This window comes from Clavelina lepadiformis, chromosome 5 (assembly GCF_947623445.1).
Source record: "Clavelina lepadiformis chromosome 5, kaClaLepa1.1, whole genome shotgun sequence".
Taxonomy (NCBI): domain Eukaryota; kingdom Metazoa; phylum Chordata; class Ascidiacea; order Aplousobranchia; family Clavelinidae; genus Clavelina; species Clavelina lepadiformis.
Window position 1 is genome coordinate 11,144,519 of NC_135244.1, and position 25,610 is coordinate 11,170,128.

A 25,610-nucleotide genomic window follows, 5' to 3' on the forward strand; every position below is an offset into this window, starting at 1 on the left:
TAGATCACTTACTACGTTGGTAAAGTTACGATTAGCAATTAAATTAGGGAGAATGTTTGTCAGAAAATAAGTCTGATTAATAACGACTATAATGAATAACATTTAGATACATTTCAACTTGCCTTTAATATAAAAGAAGACAAAAAGATCGTTTTTTTCTGGTGACTGCCTTTGAAAAGCCACGCAAATTTTGTGAGATTGAAAATCAATATTAAGCAGTTATTTGTGTTATAAACCTGCTTGGCCAATATTCAACAGTGATGTCACAGTATTACCATAAAACATCACGTGCAGTATTAGGAAAAATTATGTAAATACTTGCGGTCACATAAATTATGTAATTAAATTTTGAGTTACATGCAATACTACTTTCAAAACATATAGTGACTAAGTTATAAATATAATGGCAATGTAAAGCAAATTACAACACCAGGATGGTAACTCGGCTCATTGTTGACAAACAAAGTTGTTAAAAAACAAAGTGTTTATAGCGAACTGCCAAACAAGATTTTGTCATGCTGCCGTGCTTGGTGTTGCGTGTTATGCTGTTTATTTTTTTCCATGCGGAGTAAAAAATTTACGTGAAATTAGTCTTACGACAGCCCAAACACCTAAAAAAATTTCGATCCATCCTTTTGTTTGTGCAAAAAAAAGAGTGACGAGCGAATAAACCCTAAAAAGGAGGACATTTATGGATCTGCTTCGATGTTGCAATAAATGCAACGCAGGCAAAATAGGTAGTTAAATTGGTGATCACTAAAATATGGTATCACCAAGCTACTTTAGTGATTTTTAGATTTTTACATATAATCATTGTAAAGTTTTGTAAACATGAATTAATCTAAGTAGTTACAAGCTGCCTTTAATGACAGTAACCTCTTGTGCATGTGTGCTCAGCAACTAACTCTGTTTACTAAGTGGACCAAAATTGAGTAACGCTAAAACAAAGTTGTATCACTGAAGTCTAGATCACTATTTGCGTGAAGTTTGCAACAGGCTGTCAAAAGTTGTGTCTTCTGTATCAAATACAGCAATTTACAAATAAAATAATAAGGTTGTAATTCATTACAGTTAGTCTAATTTGACAACTCCATGGGTTTACAAAACATTGTCGAATTAAGCAAACTGTTGAATTATGCTAACACATAATAACTCACCGACATGCACATTCACTCAATCAAAGTACGTTCATTCTTTATACACATCTACATTGTATCAGTGCTTTTCAACCTTTTCAAAGATGGTTTGCACTTCTTATTGTCACAAAAATATCGTACGCATGGGTTACATACAAGCCATCTGTTGAATTCCATTTTTACATTAGTTCAAGTAAACAGAGCAAACTGAAAGGAACTGTTGATATCTTTATATTTAAGTTTCTAAAAATGTCCAAAAACTTTCAAATTGCAGTGCCCATAAAGCCCTTAAAAATGATGTCATGCGTCAGCTTTGTAATCTCAATTCAACTTGTGTTATAGTTTCAAGTTTGGGCAGTACAAAAAGATAAAAAAAGCAAGTAATATATGTGTTTTCATCAGAACTTTCCCAAAGACTAGCTTGGTAACTGGGGCTCGAGCGATAAGGAATCATCGCTGAGTTAGTTGTGCAAAGACTTTCCTTTGACCCTAGGATAAAGATTATGATACCATTTTGATGGCAAATTTTTTTATGCCATTCAATAACCGTAATTATGCATAGCTAGTTAAGACTTTCATGCCGATTTAATGGGTTTATGCAGTGCACTGTATACAAGCAAATAGAGTAGTACTTTAGTTGGAAATTTCAAAAAAGAATTTACTTTTTTCATTGCCTTACAACTATGCTAGTGCTCGAATCTATTGTGATGGTTATTCCGGGTCAAAACAATCCCATGAGTAATGTCAGCTCCTATAATTTTGTTGAAGATGTGTAAATAAAAAAGGAACATTGGGGGTTGAAAGTGAAAAGTGAAAAGTTAAGTTAAATTGAGTATATACTTCTTCGAAATGTAAGAATCACCTTATCATGTGAGCTACATTTAAATCATTTCAAAACAAAACAGAGTTGGTCACTAGTCAGGTTGCGCAAAACCAATAAATTTTGTTTCACTCATTAACCTCAATACCATTCATAATTCTTTGGAGTGTGGTATACCAAGAACACCCGTGCAAATGTTTTGAATTGTATTAAAAACATGACAAAATGCTTCTCAGAAAGAAAGTAATCTAACTGTGGAATTACAGGAAGTCGAATTAAACAAACTAGCAAACATTAAAATGTACACAATGCTGATGGAATTGACAAAAATTCAACTGAATAAGCAAACTGCTAAATAAAGCGTTTTTTCTGTACTTCAGTCTTGTTGATAAAATGATTGAAGTACATATTAATAAGCAGATAGAAAGAGTGCAACTAACTGATTTCAGTGATATTGACAAACTTCTGTATTGTATTGGTAAAACTTCGGTTTTTGACTGTTATGCAGGAAAACACGGAGGAAGGACGCCAAAATAATGATGCCGTGTTAGATATACTGCAAGTTTTTGTTGATGCATGGTTACACGTCCCCTCTCACAGAAGGTAGACCTAATTTTCATGTATTGGTTCATTTTTTGTTCATCTTATTATATTAGCAGTTTAATTTGTCGCAATATTGTTCAATATTTTTTATGCATTTGCGATTAAAATAAGTCTTGTTTTAAAATACTACCTTGGTACAGTAACTTTGTGCAATTACTCTTTGTGCAAATAGGTTTAACTTCTACTGCCAACCATGATTATTTGTTATTGCATTTTTGCTTTCGAGGCATTCTTTTTACTTGCAAGCCATACAAGCCATCTGTAGAATTCCATTTTTAAATTAGTTCAAGTAAACAGAGCAATATGGTTTTTATTTTTATTTTGCTGTTCGTTTTTCATTGTTTATTGTAACTGAATGTCGAATGACAGCAAGGCCACTCACTAACCATGTTGTTTTTCCTGCCTTCTGAACTTAATGGAGTCCTAGTCAGCTATTAAAAGTACTTTGTTTATTAGATTTCTAATGAAACAAGCAATAAGCTCTCAAGTTAATAATGGTATGCCTCAGTGGTGAAACTTAACATTTTCTCCTCATCGCTTTATTCTGCTTATCCTAACACAATTCAATAGTTGGATATTGAGTTACAAAATGATTTGTTCGTTTTCAGTTACTCATCGATGTTAAACCAAAATTTGCAAGAAGTCTGTGTACTGCACCCTGATTTTCTCTCTTTTTCAGTCATAAATTTTAATAAGTGGGTTTACATGGCCAATTTGCTTTGGAAATAAGATGTACGTTGAATGATATCATTCACAGAAATGGCTTAACAATGTGTTTACATAACCAATTGAGAAGTGCATCAAAGATCTGCTAAAAGCAGTGACAATCATGAGCATCAGTTTGTCTGGAATGTTTTGAATACAGTAGGTTGCTGCAGAAGTTCCATTTTCTTTCCTATGCGTTTCATTAGTTATGTACCTATGCGTCCTTTGTCTTTTGCAGTAATTCTGAATGCACTTGTTTCAATGAGTTCTATCAATCGGTATATGTACAGTCGAGTTGGCACGCTGGTGATCTCAAGTTAGCAGTTCGTTAGCTCTTCATGTCGAACCAACTGGAGAGACTTTCAGAAAAGAAACTCTTGGGCTTAGCTTTTGTACCCATATGTAAGCTGCAGGAAACAAATTACCAAAGTGCAACGCTGTTTAATGCAGTGGCTGCATTTCAGAGTAATTCAGATTCTGAAGGAGATGCTGATGACGATGACCACTCAAGATTTGTGATTGAATTGACTAATGCAGGCGTCACCAAACTATTTTTCACTAAAGGCCAAATAGTCATAAAAACTGACGATTGCAGGCCAAATTTCAACTTTGTTCCATAGGCTACCACATAATAAGCTCACTTGTGTTCCAGTGAGGCGGGCCGGAAAATATTAATCTTGCGGGCCTTAGTTTGTTGACCCCTGGACTAATGAATCACTGAAATTGGTCTCAATACACCGACTGGAACTGTATTTTGAACCTGCCGTTGTTACACAATCCAACCAGGAGTTTAACGTGCGAATGGAAGGACAAGAAATGCCACATATGCTGCCAACGTGTCAACCTGATTTCCAGCAAACTGTGTACTATTCTTGTCAAGATGGATTTTGCCGAATTCTCCTTTACACTCGTTTTCCCGTTCATTGAAGAACATATTTTCCCTTGCATTGAGCCATCAGGCAAGGACATTATGCTCCAGTTTTTAAGCGATGCCGGACAGATCTACTACCTAGTAGAACTTCTTTCACCCTCCAACACATCTTAAATGTGGCTGAATTGCTCAAGATTTTTGTCGGACTGTGTTGACTAGCTGTCACTGTGTGATGCAACTCGTAAACAATACGCAGTCCTGCAAAAACCTCTTCACCAACTCTGCTAAGCACAGTCACGGAGAAATTGATCACTCATTTCTTGACAGACATCGCTTGCTGAATATACGAATCAGTTTAAAGAGACTCTCTACTTCTCTCCATGGAGCACACTATACGAGCAAAGCCTTCACTCACGAGCGGCGGCCGACAATAAAACCACCTACAACTCTTTTCAAGATGTAGCTCGCCAAGCAATCCTCTCCATAACCTAACCAGGTCACATTCGCCATCAGTGAAAACCATTCGGGAAACAAGCAACACCTTCAATGCTGATGTACAGCATTGAAGCCATTTTCAATCATCAGTTGCTTGAACACACCACCTGCTCGTCTTTTCGCCTTTTCAACTTATGTTTTATGGATTTAATTAATTATAAGTTTAGTGGCCGTGCTAATTGTTTCCAGCAGTTATTAGTGTTGTTTTTCTTGAGCACGTTTTAATCCTTTTCGGCTTTGTCACTTTTTCCTGTTCATTGGCGCGTGTTAGTAACAACTGGCTTGATTTTTCGTCCCCACCACGCTTTCGACAATGAATGAATGAATGAATGAACTCCATGCAAAACATTTGAATCCTTTTATTACTCTTAAATGCTTCACAGTGATATTTCATTTTGTAATGTGCTACTTCTAACTTTATTATATTACCTACTACCTTTACTTTCACACTGAATATTAGGAATTTATATTCCGAAACATATTATTTTATGTGATACTTAGATTGCTGTCCCATGCATTTCTACTGCTGGCATACTTTTTAGAAATACTTGAGGGGTGAGATAGTGTGCTAATTGTCATAGTTAGCTCTTATTCCTATGCAATTCGTGTACCGATCTGATGATAATATAATCTTATTACTGTTCTATTCCATGTGTTTACCAACAAACCCTGAGCTATATTTTGACTGTGTTTAGCTTACACGTCACATTTTTATTACTTCTGAATTATTTCATTTGTTGCCACAGCTCACAATGCACTCTCTTTACGTGCAGCCTAGTATTTGCAGTGATATCGAATGCATCTCTGATATATGCTCTTAAAGCAGTAAATCAGTTTTGTTGTGAATCACTGATATAACTATATTCAAGAACACTGTCAGATTGGTTGTTGTACTGTGATGCTCAACTAGTCTATCAGTGGTTAACGAACACGCATATCAATGGAATCAGGTAAAAGAACAATGAATAACACTGTGCTGCATTTGAAAATTATTTCGCAAAGGTCAAAGACGTTTTAACTGTTTCTGAATCAATTTTTTGCGCTGAACTCAAAAATGCAACCAGTTTTTTTCAATCAGGTCAAGTTTTTTTTTCATCACATATTTAATTATGCTAGCTTTGGTCATTATTGTGCACAAAGAAACTAATTTCTGTGGTAGCTTAATTGGTCATGCATGTTGTCAATTTTCGCAAGATGGTATTTTTATTTGAATGCAAGGTTTTTGCAATGACAGCCAGTTTAAATACTACAAAAATATAATGACACAGTTGAAATAAAGGCACTTACAACTAACCAAGAAAGCTTCCTAACACATAATTTTGTTCAACGGCGCTCAACCTAACAGTAGAAGTTAATATGTTACACTATAGACACGTAAATACTTAACATCACAAATGTGTTTTAAATGCGAAATAGGTTACTTGTCAACATCAATGTGTGAAATACAAACGAAGTGTTCAAAATAGCTTAACACAGAAAGCGTTGTGCGGCACATGATGATATTTCGACGATAAATACAATAACAATATAAATACAAATGATTTATGCTGACAAAAAGTGTCGCTTCAAAGATTTTCTTCTATGTGTGGAATTGGGAAGATCTCTTTTTAAGCACCAACAGTAATCTGCAAGCATGTTTACATCCCAGTATCCTTGGTACCTTTCTTCCATCTGGCGAAGGTCTTGGTGGAATCTCTCTCCCTGTTCTTCGCTGTAGTCACCACAGTTGTCAGGAAAGTAATCCAAATGCGAACTCAGAAACTGCATTTTCACAGACATCCGGGCTCCAAGGGATTGAAAGCTTTCAAGCAGCTCTTTAACCTCTGCTTCGTAATCAGGGCTTCTATACTTTCCAAGGAAGTTTGGAATTACTACTCGAAAAGCTGTCCATGCTCTTTTTTCTACTGCCCACATGAGTGCAGTAAAACCTTCGTCTTTGATCAGCTCACGGATCTTTGGCCCATCAAAGACTCCTGCTCGTAGCTTCGCTACAGAAATACGGGGAAGTTTCATTTGTAAGAACTTGAAGGTTGGGCCATCTTTATCAAGTGCCTTGGTATAGTTTTTCATGAGACCAAGTTTAATGTGGAGAGGTGGCAAAAGAATATTTTGTGGATCAACTAAGTAAGCAGATTTGACATTTTTAAATCCAGGTGTATAACTTGTTCTGGGTGGCCAGCTAATTTGAGCGTAGTGGCGATCATCGGCCCTCGAGTCCCACAGACACAAAAAACATGGATGTTTAGTGTAACCCAAGAAGTATCGAAATCATTTTTAAGTCACTACATATTTTCCATTTGTGTTGGCTATACTGAAGAGATTTCAAAAGGAATTTCATGTCTTCATAGCATTCGGTGAGCTTCACTGAATGTCCAACAGCAACAGAACCAATCTCATTGCCATTGTGTAGTAATACTGCCTTCAAACTCTTTACAGATGAGTTCAAAAACAATTGCTATTTTGCCGAACTGTAGACTATGCCCAAAGCTGATATTAATCCTGAAACATCTTGACAGTATACTAGGGAATGGTCTTCGTCATAATTGAAATATTTTCTAAACTCTTTATCTCTATACCGATACCAGAAATATGTGGTGCGTGGAGCTAGCAAGTTGTTCTCACGTAGTCGTGATCCTAGGAGCTGAGCGGATTCTTTGGTGAGATTTAAGTCCCGTGTTAGGTCATTCAGCTCAAGCTGTGTAAGAGGCTTCGGTTGGCTTGTACTTTGCTCTGCATCCCATGTGTTTTGTTCACTTGCTTCGCTCTCTGCAGATGAAGAACACTCCATTTCACTTATTTCTCCAGGTGGTTCTGGAACAGGAATACCAGGGCCATGTGATACTGCACACTAAACTGAACACACTAAACTGCACACTAACCTAGCCTGTAAAAACCAGTTCAGGTGTTTAACTTTTCAAGCATCAGGTGCATTCGTTATGTTCTTCTCATTGTGATGTCACTGAAGTTTCATCAAAACTTAATTCAATTGCTAAATCATTTTTATGACATCACAAATCTCAATCGCAAGACGCTGAAGTTGTCGAAAATTTCAAATGCAATTTGCCAAAAAACTAGACCTGATGGAAGAAAATGGATAACAGTTTTGGATTCAGCATCAAAAAGTACACTAAGAACCGTCAATACTCTAGTAACCTCAAAATATTAATTAATTACAACCATGAATCCTAGTTGGCACATATGTACCATCACACCATTCTGCTCATGAACTTTTCGCAAACATGTGAAGCATCTTGATTATATTATCAACCAAATTGTTTTTGCTGTATTATGAAGTTCTTTGAAAACTATTATAGAAATTTTGGTTATTATGTCTGCCATTGATCATTTGCAATAAAACAAAGTAAGAAGTCTTTTTCAAAACATTCATATATTTAATCGGCTTGTCTTGTCCTTACAATCCTGTAATGTAAATGATCAATAAATAAATCTTTTTTAATAGTGATGCATATGAGCAACATTTTTTCTTCTTACCACACTATAGCTGGCATCTTTCACCAGCTAGGTACATGCCATATTGTTTTGACTAGAGACTGTTCTCAAATGTGTGTTGGTATGAAGATCAAAGCTTGCTTAGTGTTGTTTATGGCATTTGCACCCATTCACACAACATGGAATTGCAAAACAACCAATTCAAACTTATCCATCATTAGTTTTCAACCAAATGCAGCCAGACATTAAAACTTAAGCCTGATTGAAGAGAATGGAGTGTGGCATACCAAGAACACCCATGCAAATGTTTTGAATTGTATTAAAGATTTTCCTGCTAATTAATAGTTCATGTTCCCAGTCATTCAATATTAAACAATATACTGTATTATGCTAAGTGAACTTAAGCTAAGTGAACTGAATTCCTTACAAGTTGAATCCTGCATTATGTCTCAAGTACCCATTTTAAAAAATTTGCCAAATAATGCCACAAATGCAAGGTAAAATGCTGGTAGCTTTTTTAAAATAAACAAAACTTATCACCTTCTTTGAACTTACCATGTGGCACAAAGACCACCCTCCCTGCAGGACTTTAAACTCAAGACCTAAAGTTTATGCTGTCAAATCTTATCAGTGTTGGCCATTTGGCCTTCTTTGAAACATGACAAATTAATCCTAGTGGAAAGTAAATATAATCAGCAGCCAAAAATGGGTGATGATTGCTGAACTTTGATTTATTACTTTGGCTTGCACCATACACATAATTTAGCTGAGGTTTGAATTTGACACCCCTTTTGTAGATGATATTTTAACACTTAATCATCAAACTTGAGAACAAGTAATGCAGTACTGTACATACAATTACTTGGACTCACCAGGTTTGACTTACTTGACTACTTACGTTTGACTTACTTACTTACTTACTATTTTTGTTCCCTTGCTTCTTCATGTTTACATGTTCTCTAAACATAATTTCGTTAAAAGATCAATGCACTGCGTTTATTGAATTGTTGTAATTGTAAGGTATTTGAAAGAAATAGAGTAGAATAGAGCAGCTTCTATCGTATAGTTTTTGCATCAGCTTGGTTTTACAGTAGTCATACCTTCATGTTTCTGGAGCCAGCTATTAATTATACTTAGGGTTACCATATTTTCGTGGCCTAAAATCCGGACACTTTTTCGTGCCCACTAGCGGTTTTTAAAATGAGGTATGAACACATTGTCTGTCAATATGACGTCACACTAGCAATGCTTTGCCTATCCATTGTAAGTTTATACCGGAATAGATTTTTGAACATAGTGTCGTGAATTCACTAGGCTATTGGGCCATCTCTGATTTGACCTCTGGTGATCTCTAGGCTAGGGTTACTATATTTGATAATTGTAATAGATGTAACAATAGCTTCCGTCTTTGTTCGGGCACATGAAAACTTTTTTGCCAAGTCAGAATCAGGGAACGTTTTTTTCGGCAAAGATGACGTACAATCGATTGATAAGAAGCTATTGTGATGCTTAACTGTGTGAAAAGCATATGTACCCTCGGCACTTCGGCAGCAGTGACTTGATCTTCCGCTTTACTTCCTCTTGTGGCAAAATAGTTTGTCACTTGAGTTGATCCTGAAGCTCCTCTTACTGCTTTGCCATGTTTATCAGAACTGAGATGTAATTTTAAATCTCCACTACCTTTGTGTGAAACTGAGATGTATGTTCACGGTTTGCAAACTAAACACTCTGCTTCCCATTCATTTCTACCCTTTCTGAAGCATGGATGTTTTGCTTGCATTTCATCACATCATTTACATTTTCGCTTAGCCATATTCTACAGTAAAACAATAACAAAATTAAATTTTAGCACTTAACATGTTCGGCTCGCATCTTCAACTAGAACAGGGGTTAGACTAAAACTTATGGAGAGGCGCCCCACTTCGAAATCATTAAGCATTAAACAAACGGCAATTTCCTTGGTATTCTCATTTGGTCTGCAACAGACTTCTTGTTGCGTTATTTTTCTACTGTTTTCACTGCTTTATAATTTTCTTCAGCGAATATACGCTCTTATCGTTTCAGACATGTTCTAAAATTTGCAATATCAACCAAGGTATAAGGCCTTCAGCTACTAGCCCAGCTCAACTCATCCATGTATCATTGTATCCCAAATAGAGCGCTGTATTGTCGTTTATGAGGTAACAATGAAATTATTACCTGTAACGCAACAAACAGTTTTAAAAAATTCCGAACATTTAAGCATATTTTAGCATTTCCCCCCGGACGCAGTTTGAACACTAAAATTCCAGACATGTCCGGGGAAATCCGGACGTATGGCAACCCTAATTATACTGCACAAGTTTTCCATCAGTTTGACGTTAGGTGGTTACCAGACCTTGTAAAATCACAATATGTTAGTCAGAAAACATTCTAGACCTTTCAAAAATAATGGCAAGGTGTCAAATCTTGGTGGAAAATTCCTCCACTATTGTTATATGTCTTTTGCATAGCGGGAATCACAGTCTTTTTGAAGATTGTTTTCTAAACTGATGACTTTCCATGATACCCAGGAGTTGGGTTTCTCTTCCCTGTCCAGAGAATGTTGTGAAGTGGCCAATTTATTACAGTTATCCAACAAATTTGTAATTTCAGATGTGCAGAAAGCTTATTCCGATGCAGGGAAACTTCATATTTTCATATGTTAACACTGATCTACTATAGATGTTAAAGTATATAAAAGATACTATAGAAGTGCTGACATGTAAAAAGAAGACGGTGACCATTTACGATATGTGATAGACCTTTTTTGTACAGAACAAATTATTGTAGGCTACTTAAGTGTCAAGTGACAAAAATAACGATTGGGGTTAGATCAGATTACAACCAAATGGTATAAATAACTGTTTATCTGATCATACTTGTTGTATTTTCCATAAATTATTTGTTTGAAAAATTCGCCACCGGGTTCTGTAGCGGTGTAGCCCACAGCAATTTACACCAGTTATTATGCCAGTTTGCAGGCTGTTTTGACCTCCAAAAATCTCCTGTGTGCACCTACCATACTCTGCAGTCTGACTGTTGTGAGATCTTGACCTGAAATTTACCTTTTACTAAGATGTAGGGTGTTTTTATATTAACATGAGCTGAAAAGTATGTTGATTAAGCTTTGATAAGTGAATTGTATACTCTTTTAGAACCAGTTGTTTATTTGATCTAATCATGAGTGAGCAATGCTGCAGAAAGTTTCTGTAGTTACTTTTATCATGCTATAATATTTCCATATATTACCTTAAATTGTTATATGTTATCATAACTTATTGATCTAATTCGTGTTGCAAGTAGACCCTAGATGAGCATAATATTAAGATAAGGCTATTTTCAGATTGGCAATAATCAAGGAATTGCTAACTGCAATTGGGCCATGTGATTATTTGTGGAAGTTTTTGATATTATTAGCTGATCGGCACCTTTGTAATGCCTATGGTAATCATCAAGAGTACAAGGACGAGGTAAGATGTCATTGCAATATATTAGGCAACTTACTATTGTGGTTGTGTTTAAAATGTAAGAACTTCCAGTGAAAGTTTGGGCTGTATCTAAAAGAGTTGGGTATTTTGTTTTTGTTCCATTGGCACTTGCAATCTTGTAATTTCGTTGTAAGTGCCTAATTCGGAAAACTTGTTATTTAAGGCAAATTCATTGTCATGTTCTTTAAAGCAAGTTAATTTCAACCTATTTCCTAAAAAAACATATGCTGATTTTGAAAAAAAAAGACGAAAGTTCTCCATCTTTTTTGTGAACGAATTATTTGCAAAAGTGTTTTAAAAAACTGTGTGGTGAGTGAATGTGACGTCATCGAAGTTGTTGTTGTTCAAGCATGCTGACAACACATACCAGATCAATGGAAATTTGCTGTTGCAATACTCAATTCGGCGATTTTTACTGTCGTGTTGGAGATTTTTATATCTTTTCACTGATCGATTAATTATTGACTAATTATTATAGGAGTCGTTTTTACTTAAACAGTGTTATCTTGCATATACTGTGCTGAGTTACAGACCCAGGTGGCACCAGGAATCAGGATGCCAGTTGTCTTCAAATTCAGGCAGTTACCAGTAATCTGTAGCATTGAAATCACAAACATAACATGTATAGTTTTATGTCTTGAGTAAAGTTAAGACAAATTCAAAGACTTTGATTCATCTTGATGCAAATCATTGACTCGCACTGGTTAGTGGTTTAGCAATTGTAGAATTAATTAATGTTTTTTACAGACATCTTTGGAAGATTCAGCACAGTTCTTTGACCAGGCTTCAGACAATTTGATGTGTTTATGTGTATCAATATGTGCTCTATTTGACATAGAAGTGCAGCTGAAAACTGTTACTTACATCATAATATACCTTTCGTCATTGGACGGTGGTACCGGTAATTATCTATTTAAACGTTGGTAACACTTGTATATAGCATCAGGTAACCGTATGTGGTTTCAGAGATTGACTGTTGTGTATTTCAATATAGAACCCAGTGAAAATGAGAATATTATAAATACTACACAAAGATCATCTAACCATTTGCATCGCCTTTATCTAATGTTGTTGACATTATCAATTCAACTTCTTTCTAAATCAAAGAAAACAACTACATCTGATGACAAGGCTGAAGTTATCCCTCTTACAAAAAGGTACAAAACAAACTGAAAAAATTTTGTGTAAAAGTGTATGCCATACTAATTTTGTTATTAGCACAAATTCCTTAATAGATCTTCAAACTCATGTATATTCTAAGCTGTCTGCATGTCGTAGTATAGGTGTGTCACCTTGTACAATTTGCTTTCAGAGTTTTGCGGCACAGCTTATTTTACCTCAGCCAAACCACTTTGATTGCACAACAAACGAATAGCAATGTGGTGTCTGTACGTTATAAAAAGTGCTTAATTCAAAAACTGAATGAATTGGTGAACAAGGTAGATAATTCATGTCGAATTTTCTCAGAAAACTGTTTTAGCTAATATATGTTACATGTGCTAATTTATTATTTAAAAGCATTATCTGTTTACAAAACATACATTTTAGGTTGTAAAACTGTTTTCTCCAAAATCATTCCTTTTGACTGTAAGAACTTTTCTTGTTGATGAAAATATACTAAGTGATGGTTTCTGTATGGAAAAAATTTTGCAACTTTGTAACAGCTGCCTTTCTCATGCTTACTTTAATGAGAAAGATTACAAGGTACTTAATTTAGTTTAACATAGATTTAACCCCAATGACAAATCCCATGTGCTTGTTCCTTGTTGGTATTCTTTGAAGAATGTATATCGTTTTAAACTAAAATAGGCTGAATTTGGCTAAAATACACTTTCATATGACTCGCAAGTTAACACATCCACAAAAAGGAAGACCTCATATTTGATGGACTCAGAAATTATAAACATCACATCGTTTTACAAATACCAATAGTCTTCATAATTTGACTCTTGCGAAAGATCAACTATGAATCAGCTGTAGTTCTAAAATATGAAAAGGTTTTAAAGCGGTTAAACCCTTTTTCGCTTACGCGGGGTTTAGTATGCAGATGGGCATCCTGTTGCTTACCAATACAATGAGTTGTGACTTGCGAAATCATTGCTCAATGATTCGTGTATATTTGTACTTATTCTTCGGGTGCTATAATCTTAGATAAAAGTATTGCATATTAACTTCAAGGTATAAATTATTAATTTGTAGATTTTAAAAATGCTTTTCAATTTAAAACATACCAATATTTTGTTTTATGGTTGCATCGGAAACAGTGTTTCCCAAAGCTTGTAAGCTGTGGAGAAGTTTTTGGTGGTTAATCCAGAATTTCAAAATCTGTTTGCAATAGTTGTAGAGTGTGAGTTAGCAACCTAAATATCACACCGAATGGTCTGATGTTTTGTCTGCATTTTCCAGTAACATTTTACTAGTCAGTTCGTCATTCTGTGAAATGGTTTCACTGACTGATTTGTTTGCGTTTCTGACAGGATTTTCAGCAATTGTGCAATTAATTGTTTATGTAGCATGTATCACAAGGGGGGACACATGGCCCTTGTTTGTTTTAAACTTGCATGCACATCAAATTTTCACAGCCTGCCCAAAACAAAACCTCCTGCAATCCAAATGGCTTTACATAACAAAAAGCGCCCTACCTCTGGTCTATCTGTCCTTGGTAGCTGAGGTAGTTTAAAATTCTATCAAAGTTATCTTATTAATAATAATTATATTACCTTTCTTTTCTGTGATATTTTTTTATTGTTAAACTCAGATTCTGTTGCAATTATCAGACTTGTTGGTCAACATCATACAAAGGCGCAGGTGTGGAATGTTTTATTTTTGCATTGTCAGTAAGGGTGTGCATTTGAATTCATAATTTTAGTACATGATTAGTTTACAAATAAATTTGTTGCACATTTTAGTTGCTTGTAAAAATATCTCTTTTATTGCTAGATATTTTTACAATTTGTTGTGATTTTTGTTTTCCTTATTGCCAGTATATTGGTGTAATTCAGACAAAGTTTGCACTTAGTATGATTATATTCTATTTTTAGTAAAATTCTTGCTGGAAGTTCTTTACAAAGTGCCACCCTAAGTCTCAGTCATATTATCAAAATGTGTGGAAAACTTTTCCCTGATCATTTCATTGTTGTGGTTCCAATTCTTTGTGATATTGCTCAAGACGATCATGTTTCAAATAATGTATGCATAAATTTTATATTGTATTTTCATTTCCGTAATGCAGTAAACTACACAATGCTAAACATATACTTTCATGTAAAAATTGTTATTGTGTTATACAATGATATGTGCATATTTCAGGCAAAAGGTATGGTCATAGCTTGCATTGGTGAGATCTGTCTCAAGTTAAAGGCTCATTGCATTGCGCATTTATCCAGGTATTATATTTAGAGAACTTGCAATTTGTGAAAGGTACCGCTAGTCAAAATATTTTAACTTTTGTAAAGTCAAGCTGCATATTTCCTACCAGCTGATTGCAATAAGCACCATGAAAGCTGTTATAAATGGTTTATTAAATAAACGCTAACATTTTTCAAACAATATTTGATCTTTATCAAACCAAAAGGAATTAAAACAGTTGACTTAGCAGTTAACATTTATATATGTTATGTTATTTAAATATGCTATGTTAATAATGTTATGTTATATAATTATGAGGAAAAGATTATTTTATTCCTTTTTTCCTGTAGTTAGATCATATAAAATTGTGCATATTTAAATGCTTATTTTTTATTCAACACTGGCTTTAATGTAGAGCAGATATTGTTCCAGACATCTTAGTTTTTAATTAATAACTGTTTATACTGTACCTGCTGTTGTGGCACTAGGTATCAAAATGTTTTTTTCCTTGTGCTCTTCCAGGATCTGTAGATGTTTCATTGGTCTTCTTCATCATTGGTCAGCAAACATCAATTCATTACTGGTTGATATTTTTGCTGCCTTGCAAAAACTCATTATTTGCCTGGGTCACTTTCTGAGTCCATACCTTGTGGAGTTCATCACAAAGGTCAGATATTTCAAACTTGCTGGCTGCATGTAGCTTTTCGTAAGCATAAAAACGGCCCGCAACGTGTTTGTGCTTTCATAGTTGTATTGAAAATTACATTTAACACCCTAAACCATACAGTTGCATTCAAAACATGTTTTGGACATAAATAATTGTCCCGCTTCTAATTAAATACGAGCACACTAACGTTGAAATTAATTGTGGAATAATTATTTGTATATAAAGTAGAATCCGCTTAATAAATCCACCTCCGTCCTAAGCGATTTTGGAATTTAATAAGTGGTGGATTTATTATCTGTCACAATATAAATGAGTATACAACTATACAAAAAGAAGCATACATCTCTCAGTAGCCTTGAAGTTTTCATGTCCAACAGCCTTAGCAATGTCATTTGCTTTGTGCCAAGAATCGGTCCATTAAGGGGAACATTTCTATTCGAAGCAAACTTAAACCAAAAATAGAGGGCGTTTTCCACCTCATCTTTTCTTGCCCTTTTACGTTTTACTAAACCCACCCTACAAACTTAAGTAAAAATTCTGTCCCAAAGCAATTTGAATTTAATACACGGATGTATTTATTAAGCAGATTCTACTGTATTCCGTGTGGAAGTAACTGCACACAAAAGAATATTGAAACAGCAGACATGATGATATACTTCCTGATAAGAGGTGCTAAACAAAGTGAAAAGATAATAGGAGCTTAGCATTGACAGTGTTGGTTATAGTTGTTAAAATGTCAACCACTATGACCAGCACATAGTCAATTTAAGCTGGTGGTTGCATATTTTATAGTGAATTTTAAGTTGTAGGATGGTATTAAGTTGAGTTCGGAAAAGAATTGACTGACTTTTTGTTGGTTGTCAAACGGTGAATGTGTTGTCTACATAGCAAAAACAGGTTTTGGATTTGAAGTTACTAGACCAGTGGTTCATAACCTTTTTCATCTGTTTTTCCATTTACGCCAGCTACGCCCCTTTGGTTTTATAATTACCTAACCAAGAATTACTTTTCAAAAATATTTTGGTCAGTTAATACAGTAGTGTTCTTTCATAAGGACAACTTGTTTTTGGGCTTGCCCTCACTTTAAGCTCATAACTACAATAAGTGTACATTGAAATGTCTTGATGTTATGAATGTTGTTTTTAGCTGTCGGTCATACACTATACTGTGAAACGCACTATAGATACAGATGAAAGTGTCAAAATTTCCTGTCAAACTCCCAAAAGAATGAAGAAATCCCATAACTCTAACTCAACTGCTTTGTATCAAGCTGTGTTGAGTGTCCTCGATGTTATTGCAAGCAGCATTGCTATACGTGTTCTTCTTCCTACCTTCCAACTCAGTTTGGAAAAGGTTTAGTATGATTTTCAATGACACAATTTTAGTAGGTTTTCTTAGTACAGTGCTTCCTCGATTATATATCAGTACCTCATTTAATTGGCATTCGATTATCTGGTCGCCTGATAAAGCGGCTTTATCATGTAACAATACAATAAAACAAACGAGCTGTGAAGCCACCTGCAGCCATCTATATGATGCCTGATATGGCCTATTTTTGTTAATGTTATTGTACTTGCAGTTCACATTTCAGACTAAATATTATAATGTATTTATAATTTTTGAGATGGCTTCATATTCGAAAGGCAATGTGAAATGTAAATAAATTGCTTTATCTCTTAACTATAACAATTCAATTATCCAGTTTTTTGCTTATTCTAATTTCGAAACTATTATCCCAATTAAACAGGATAATCGAGGAAGCACTTTATGGTAACTCTGCATTGGTTGTAAATCAAAGTAGTAACATATATTAACATGAATCTTTTTTTAACTAAATGGCAGCTTTTTGAAGAATCCCCACTTGCTGTAACACCAATATTGCTGCTCATAAATGGCCTTGTGATGAAGTTGGAAAAAACTGATTTGACTCGAAATGCTAATAGCATATTGTCTACTTTTTTATATGCTATGGATTTTCGCACAAAGAATTTCAAGGCAAGTTTATCTCAGGGTGTGTAGATGTTTGTAGTTTTATATAAATGTACATTTTTTCATTGCCTGTTGCTGTTTTCACCACTAGCTTCCAATATCTGATGTAGAAGGTATAGAAGAAATAGTTCTGCAAGGTGTCATATCTCTGCTGATCAAGATACCCGAAGAAACATTTAGTTCATTATACATGAAGGTAATAATATTTCAATAACTTCATAATTTTTTTTATAGAGATGTACTGATGCTGTTGTTAAACGTAGGAAAACCGAACTAACGGTCACTTTACCGATGCATCGTCTCTTTTTCGCTGATGCGCCTGTTGATGTTTTGTATAACCTTTCACATTTTTGTGGACCTGCATTTCAGCCTTTTGTTAAACAAAAAAGGACTACATATAACATGCATTTACTGAAGAAAAATGTCTCCCACAGAGTAAGAAAGCAACAAAAGTGATTAAAATGACTAAGAAAGCACGGATTAATTGTTTGCATTCGTTAGTACGCTACGATTTAGGCTACATATACCTCACTCCATGTTATCATCCAAGTGTACAGGGTTTTTCTTCGGTTTCATTTTGGCGACCGCTAAAATTTTAACACCGCAACCAATTTAAAATTAACTGGTTGCCACTAATTATCGAAGTATCGAAATCTTCGATCCATAATAATGTTTACAATAATACATATCGAAATTTTCCATTTCGATCTGTAACAACCGTAATTAGTATGAAGCAGTTTAGTAGCTGTAGTAAATTGTCTAATGCTCGATGCGGTTTACCATTAAATCTTTTGTTATATGTATAATTTAATTTAATATTATTTTGTATAAATATGCATAATCATCAAACAATCAATCATTTGTCTTGTTGTAAATGTTGCCTGTTACCGGAGCTGGGCATGAAAGCGACACTTTTTTCTAATTAGGAATGGAACTACGAGTGCGCTCTTTTGTAAGGTGTATCTGTCCATTACTCTTTTATTCTACAAACAACGCAGTGACCAATTGTTTCTAACAATCATTAGAAACTTTAATAGCGTTATTGCTGCTATGCCGTTATTTTTATAACTTAATCGTACCTTTAACCTAATTTGTTGACAATGAAATTTAAACCTAAGAAAGTTCAGTTTTTATCAAGTAATGCACTAAGAAGATGGTGTCAAACAGTCTTCTTAGCAAAAAAAATAACTGAACTGAAAATCTTTACCTTCTGGTGCCAGGCTGTTTCCCACATTCACGGTGAACTGAAACACCATGAGTAAAACCTAAGAAAGCAATTTATTTTATTAAACGACCAAAACCAAGCTGACCTCCATAAATCACCTAATAGCTTTCGTAGAATACAAAAGGTGAGGTGCCAAACTATTGATAGGATAAGAATGCACAAAATGTGAGATAAACAATGATAATCCCAGTTTATCAACTAGAACCAAAACACCATGAAACAATTCATCGCACATCGAGTAGAGAATTAACGCATTATGAAACGGTAAGACTTAGATACTATTAATGACATATTTTCATTACACCTATATTTGTGCATTGATTTATCCTTATGGAGCTTGACCATCAGAGATGTGCTCAATCGAATACAAATCTGAATCTTGCAAGTAGAATCGAGATAAAACCTATATTTTGTGAAAAGTAAGACCAACAAGCGTTAAAGTGTATTAGCGTATTTGTATACTTAATCATTAAGGGTAATTAAGAATTAAAAGCAGTTAAATTGTTGCGATAAATTTTAGTTAATATGTGTAATTGAAAACAGATTTCTTTTTTCATTCAACAAAAAAAACAACAAATTTCTGCATGATTATGTTGCTTGTTAGAAATTTTAATAAAAGGACTTCAACAAAGTTGGCAGATTCGATTCGGATGTGCACAGACATCAAAATTTATTATTTATATCCTTATGAATCTGGATCTTTTTCAATTTTGTGCATCCCTCGTGATCATGTCATGTTACCTATAATTTTTTCTACTAATCTAATAATTCGATTTCAAATATTTTTTTTACAAATTTTGTAAATAAAGAAGTCATTCCTCATTGAGAAAACCTGTGTATTTTTTCAAATTTATCTTTTGAATATAAATAAGAACTTTGTGAATCCTTTTTCCTGAGCTTTGGACAGTTGCTTATCTGTTCTAGCTCCATGTAAACAATGAAAATCAGGGGCATCAAGTAAGATATTTTGATGTATAAATGTGCTAGAAATGGTCATGTAAAAATGTTTTCTTCATGCTTTAACCAATCAATTTTACCGTGCTTTTTTCTTGAAACTTGAATTGAGTTTGGACATTATAAAAGAACAATTTAAAAATTTCCTTTAGCTAAAAACGTTCAACTGAATTTTTATTTTGTGATTAAAAATAATAGCGGTCTTTTTCCTCCAATTTCAGTCCTGTTGGAACATAACATTATGCTTGGTGCCAGATAAGCATGAAGACTGACAATCACCAGCCGTATACTACTTTTTTTAATAGGCTACAATACAATAAGCTCATTAGTTGCACAGTGAGACGTGCTAGATAAATTTCGGTTTCAATAGGAGTTTCTGCAAGTGCCGGCGGGCCGCATAAAATGGGACCGCGGGCCGTAGTTTGCCCACCCCTGGTTTAGAACCATGCGTGATTAATACCTTGCTCGAGGGCATTCCTACTGTAGCACCACTGGATATCGAACACGGGCCGCATTATTTCAAGCGCTCTTGCCCAGTGCTCTAACCACTATGCTACAGTGCTGCCTAATTGACAAACTTCTGTTGTTTTAATCCTACTTGAATGACATCATGTTATTATATTCCTGTGACTATCTCTTTTAAGAAGTTATGATTCCATATTTCAACATTGAAGTTGATTTGTGAACTTCATTTATTGCAGTTGTGTGACTGGGGATGTGCACCTGATACAATGCCGCCACGTGTTACTACATTCTACAGATGCACCGCAATGCTTGCTTCAAAACTAAAGGGCTTATATGAAGTTTTTGCCCACTCCTTGATAGATAAAATAGCTTCTACTCTTGAAGAAAAGTCAGGTAATGGATTTAAAACAGGGGTGTCCAACCTTTTTGGCCAAAGGGCCACATGCGATTTACGAATGACTGAGTGTTTACTGCTAATTTCTAATTAAATTGAAGTTAAGTTAATCTAAAATTAAGTTCGCCATATATTACATTGGCGATTCAGTTGATAATTTAAGTTATTTCGAAAAATACCGCGCGGGCCATGGGTTGAACACCCCTGATTGAAAAGGAAGCAAGCAACCTCTTGAAACATTCTGATATTTTCTAACCTGGAAGTTTTTTTTGAACAATTCTTAAGATGATGTTATTTGTTTGTTCAGATATTTACCTTTACTTGCTACAATCATAACCTTTCAACTGTTTCTTAGCAACATCATACACCAATGGAGGAAACATTTATCAGTCTTTGTATGCCGTTGATACATTGCATTCAATGATTTTGTACTTCAGCAACACTTTTATTAATCAGGAGAGATACGAATTAATTATGCAGCCTTTAGTGAATCAAGTATGTATATTCATATTTTTGTATTTTAGTTTCATTACTTTGATATAAAATATTTTCTATGATGTCATTTTGTCATTTCGCTCTCTGTGTTAAGACAAAAATTTAAAATTTCCTGGCCTTTCTTCTACCAATGTTAAAACACCTTATTTTGACAGTTTTCTTGAATAGATTTATGAAATAGTAATAGTAGATCAGTTGAAAGGTACCATGCAAAACAATTTGACGTATGGGTGTAATTCTGTAATAACTGTTAATGGTTATAGCAGCATTTAATGCCAAAAGATTTGGAAGGATTGTATGCTCATCAAATCTCCGTATCTAGTTATGACACATAAAACGAGATCTCAGACTTCCACTACAGTGCTTCCTTGATTATCCAGTCGCCTGTTGAAGTAACAACACAGTAAAAGAACGTGAATCGCTGGTTGTTATAGTTATACAGTAAGGCTGATATAGCCTATTCTTATCAATATTACTGTAAAATCAGTCGTTTGTCAGCGTCTGCACTGGGCCGTATTTACTGTATCTCTTCGATGGTGGAAATAGAATTCTAACGCGCCCTAGATCTGTTAAGGCTAGCACAAATTCAACACGGCTTAGAAAGACGTTAAGAATAATTTAATACAAAAGTAGCAGGTATAACACAAAATAGAAACGATTACCAATGGTGACAGCTCCACGACCCGTAACGTGCCAAACTGACTACCTAACGACAGAGTAGCGACAGACAACCTGATCGATCACATACGTCATAATTGCAGTGGATGGAGTGCTGCGAATGTGGCTCTCTTTCAAGTAAACAGCTACAATATGCAATGTACTTGCAATTACAAATATTGTAAATTTGACGGGGAGTTATCAGGACGGATGGAATTTTGCACACCCCACCGCCAAATTGGTAATATCAATAGACAATATCAAGGAGAGAACCCTGGAGAACCAAGAACCCTGTCGTGGAGCCAGTTGGTCAGCTCCGGGTTTTACTTGGGTCGCCTTGTTTGCGATAGTTCCACCATTGCAGCCATGTAAGTACAGTCGAATCCGCTTAATTCGGACACCGGATAACCCGGACAACCGCTTTATTCGGCCAAAATGCTTGGGAACGGAACAAAAGTAAAAATTGAACGTAAAAAACTCCTGTTAATTCGGACAATTCTCCGCTTAATTCGGACACAGGTTCGCAATTCCATCGTTAGGTTATGATACAATAAACAGTACTTCGTTCGTTTTAAGACAAGATTCAATTGCATTATGAGTGATTATGGTGAAACAATGACGATTCATGCAGTAAAAATCGACAATGAACTCATATAAGGCCGTGCCAGCTTCATAGTCATTTTTACATCGGTACAATTGCGTCCATCTTGTAGGACAAAATTGTACAGAAAAGTTTAGCACAAAAAGTGAAATTGCTCACTAAAGTAAACGAAGACGTTTTATGCGATCAGTGCCAGTTACTGCAGTATAGCGCAGGTGCAATTCATTTATTACGCAACAGTACAGTATTTTAAATGCATTTTTTGCCTTTACGCATGACCATGAAACGAACAATTGATTTTCCGCTTAATTCGGACAAAGCCGTTTCTCCGCTTAATTCGGCCAAAAGTGAGCGGAACCAAAGTGTCCGAATTAAGCGGATTCGACTGTAGTTGACTCCTGATTTCGTTTTGATTCCAAGGCCTGCTATGTGAGCGTCAGCAAATCCCGGTCTATTTATCTTTGTTTGACTGGTTGGCGATATTTATTTCCTAAAGCCTGTCGATGTAGTTATGCAGCTATATGAAAGAAACTGTTTACATTAAACAGTAATGCGAAGAAACTTATCGGACATTTAGTGAACAAGTGGTTTTGTAATATAAGTCACTCAAGGTGAGTTCCAGAGGTAAAGGGTCAGTCCATCGACCTCACCATTTTTCCTTTAGGTCACCGAACAAGGTCACCTCCAGCAAACGTTGCCAAAGATTGTTGAAAGTGCAACCTGCCAAATTCGCTGTTGAAAAAGAAGCCTAACACTCTGCTACAAATATACAAGAAAAGTTGTCTAATAAAAAGCAGAACTTGAAATAGGGAAGGCAGAAACCGCTTTCGCAAAGCTTGAATGTGAAGCAGCCGGGAAAAGACATGAGTTGCTTGCTGCGGCCAAACGACCTCCCAATGAAACTCCGTGTCCAGCGGTTGGGAGCGAACCCTGCCGTCTTGTGCTAACTACCTTTAGTTGTTCAGTCTGGAACTTCTCACCATGCTGTGCGGTATTACTTATAGCTGGCACCCTCATTTCCAGTTCACTTGTGACATTCAAGCTTTAACAAAGACTGTAGTTTCGCACCCAGAAACAGTCCGGTGGAGGTTTTGGGTTGCTTTGCACGAGGTCGTCTCTGCCGTTGCCGTTACGCGAGAGGTCGACTCTGCCGTTTCCATTCAGCACTCTCATTCGTTCTACATGTTACGCCGTAACTACAGTGTGTACGCCATTCTAGGGTCTTCCTTTTCCGTTGTACAGTGCCTACGGAAATAATCTGTTGCTTCTATGTTATACCACTTTTGGTTATTGTTGTGTTATAACTCAATCATACAACATTTGTTGTCCTAGCTAATCAGAAGAAAACTGTAAGTGACTTGTTGTTACACATAAACATGTGTTACCATTTAAATTTATGTATTTTATTTAGATTTTAGTAACTTGGTCTTTAGTTTCCTCGCTTTGGCCTCAGATTTTAGATTATACGTTTTAATTTATCTACATATGAACTTATGATAAACTACATGTTACTGAAAAAAGCTGAATTTGCCGTTTTCAGTAGCTGCTACATGTGATCTTGCTACCACGAGTTTAATCTTTTACGAGGCACTTTGCGTCAGTGTTTAAAAACACAATTTGAGCTCAAATGTTTTTTTGAAACGCAAGGGATTATGACGTTTTTTCACGCTGCAATGGTATGGAAGCCTTGTTTGGAGGAGACGCTGTTTTTTTTATCTACCCAGTGCCCACTGTCAAACACCTTTTTTTAAATAAGTTCAAAATTTGAGTGAATTATAATTTGTTAGGTAAAGTTTTAATAAAAAAGTTAAATTATAGAAAAAGCATTTTTTATTGTGTTGTCGCGGTCAAGGCGACCTTGGCGTCGTGTGACCGCCACCGTCTCATAACTTGCCAGCGGTTATTTTAATGAATTTATGAAGTATAATGAGTTTGAGGAGCAGTAAGTTTTTAAGAACGTAAAGATAACGAATAGTTATGAAAAAGGGTTTTGAGACAAAACGAAACAATTATAGTACATCACAATGCATGTCACATTCACTATTATATGCATTTTCTTGGTAATGACAAAATTCGCTTGCTGCCAGCATTAATCTTAGTTAATTAACAATCTATTCTTTTAGCTGGAAAAATCTGTCAACAACGAAGAATTGGAAAGGAAATATATATTAAACCACGTCATCCCATGCATTGGGCAGTTAGCAGCCTCAGCTCACGATAATGTCATCTGGCAGCCTTTGAATTATAACATATTAATGAAAATGAGACATTCGTCTATCAAGGTATCCTACTTTACTATAAATAAATGTGGTGATGAAAAATGTATTGCATTTAGTTAATCTATGTGGAAACGCATCATAGGTCCGGTGCTATGCCTTGGATTGCTTACAAATGGTTGGAGAGAGACTTGGAGAAAATTACTTGATCTTGCTTCCCGAAAGCATTCCATATTTAACGGAATTGCTTGAAGGTGACTTTAGTAATTGTTTCTTGAGTATGTGTTGGTCTGTATTATTTTTACGCCTCCAACAGATCAGTGTGAGTGTAACACGTGAAAGTTGGCTGAAAAACATACTTGCTTTGATAAAACGTAAAGTTGTTCAAAAATAGTTGTATAAATATTTTTGCGAATAACGTTCAATTTTTTTTCCAGACGGAAATGAAATTGTTGAACGGCGGTGTCAGTCTGTGATCAAGCGTTTGGAAGAAGGTCTGGGTGAACCGTTGCAGAAATATTTCTGATGCCACGCAAAGCGCAAGATTTCAAAACATTTAACTGAGATTCCACCGAAATTAGTAAGGCCTGCAAGTCCACAACTGAACCAAATAAAAAATTTTACAGCTGTGTGAAAGTAACTTCAGTTAGCCTCCGTTAAAGAACCGCACTCAGTTTGTTAGTTAGTTAAACATGTTAGTTAACAAAGTTAAGTTAACCAAGAGATTGAGTCAATCTCCATGTGGATAAAAGTCTAAGAAAAAAGAATAAAGCAAAAAACATTAAATCTTCATCTAAAAAAAATTTCTTACCCAAAGAAGCGATTTTTACAACCTCACACCTACCAAAGATTCTATTGGAAAAAGTTTCATTATATAAAACGCTTCCCGGAACTAGACGGCATTCTTTCGTTAGAAAGAGAAGTAAATTTTATTATTCATTTGATCATTGTGAAGTACTGACATCAATTTCAGTGAAAATAATCTATTTAATGAGCCATAAAGGACTCGT

At 35.2% G+C, this 25,610-nt stretch overlaps 1 protein-coding gene across 1 annotated transcript in view; it reads left to right on the forward strand.

The window, feature by feature from the left end:
- Positions 1–25,240, forward strand: part of LOC143461267 (HEAT repeat-containing protein 1-like) — a 76,945-nt gene extending 51,705 nt beyond the window's left edge. Inside the window, exons 24-41 of the mRNA XM_076959121.1 lie at positions 2,465–2,559; positions 11,445–11,571; positions 12,337–12,490; positions 12,584–12,746; positions 12,902–13,028; positions 13,138–13,293; positions 14,348–14,397; positions 14,631–14,778; positions 14,899–14,975; positions 15,460–15,604; positions 16,751–16,957; positions 17,447–17,599; positions 17,685–17,789; positions 20,474–20,630; positions 20,987–21,126; positions 24,508–24,666; positions 24,746–24,854; positions 25,038–25,240. Of these exons, the coding sequence (XP_076815236.1) occupies positions 2,465–2,559; positions 11,445–11,571; positions 12,337–12,490; positions 12,584–12,746; positions 12,902–13,028; positions 13,138–13,293; positions 14,348–14,397; positions 14,631–14,778; positions 14,899–14,975; positions 15,460–15,604; positions 16,751–16,957; positions 17,447–17,599; positions 17,685–17,789; positions 20,474–20,630; positions 20,987–21,126; positions 24,508–24,666; positions 24,746–24,854; positions 25,038–25,126 (2,361 nt within the window). The 3' untranslated portion in view covers positions 25,127–25,240. The remainder of the gene's footprint in view (positions 1–2,464; positions 2,560–11,444; positions 11,572–12,336; positions 12,491–12,583; positions 12,747–12,901; positions 13,029–13,137; positions 13,294–14,347; positions 14,398–14,630; positions 14,779–14,898; positions 14,976–15,459; positions 15,605–16,750; positions 16,958–17,446; positions 17,600–17,684; positions 17,790–20,473; positions 20,631–20,986; positions 21,127–24,507; positions 24,667–24,745; positions 24,855–25,037) is intronic.
- The last annotated feature ends 370 nt before the right edge of the window (positions 25,241–25,610 follow it).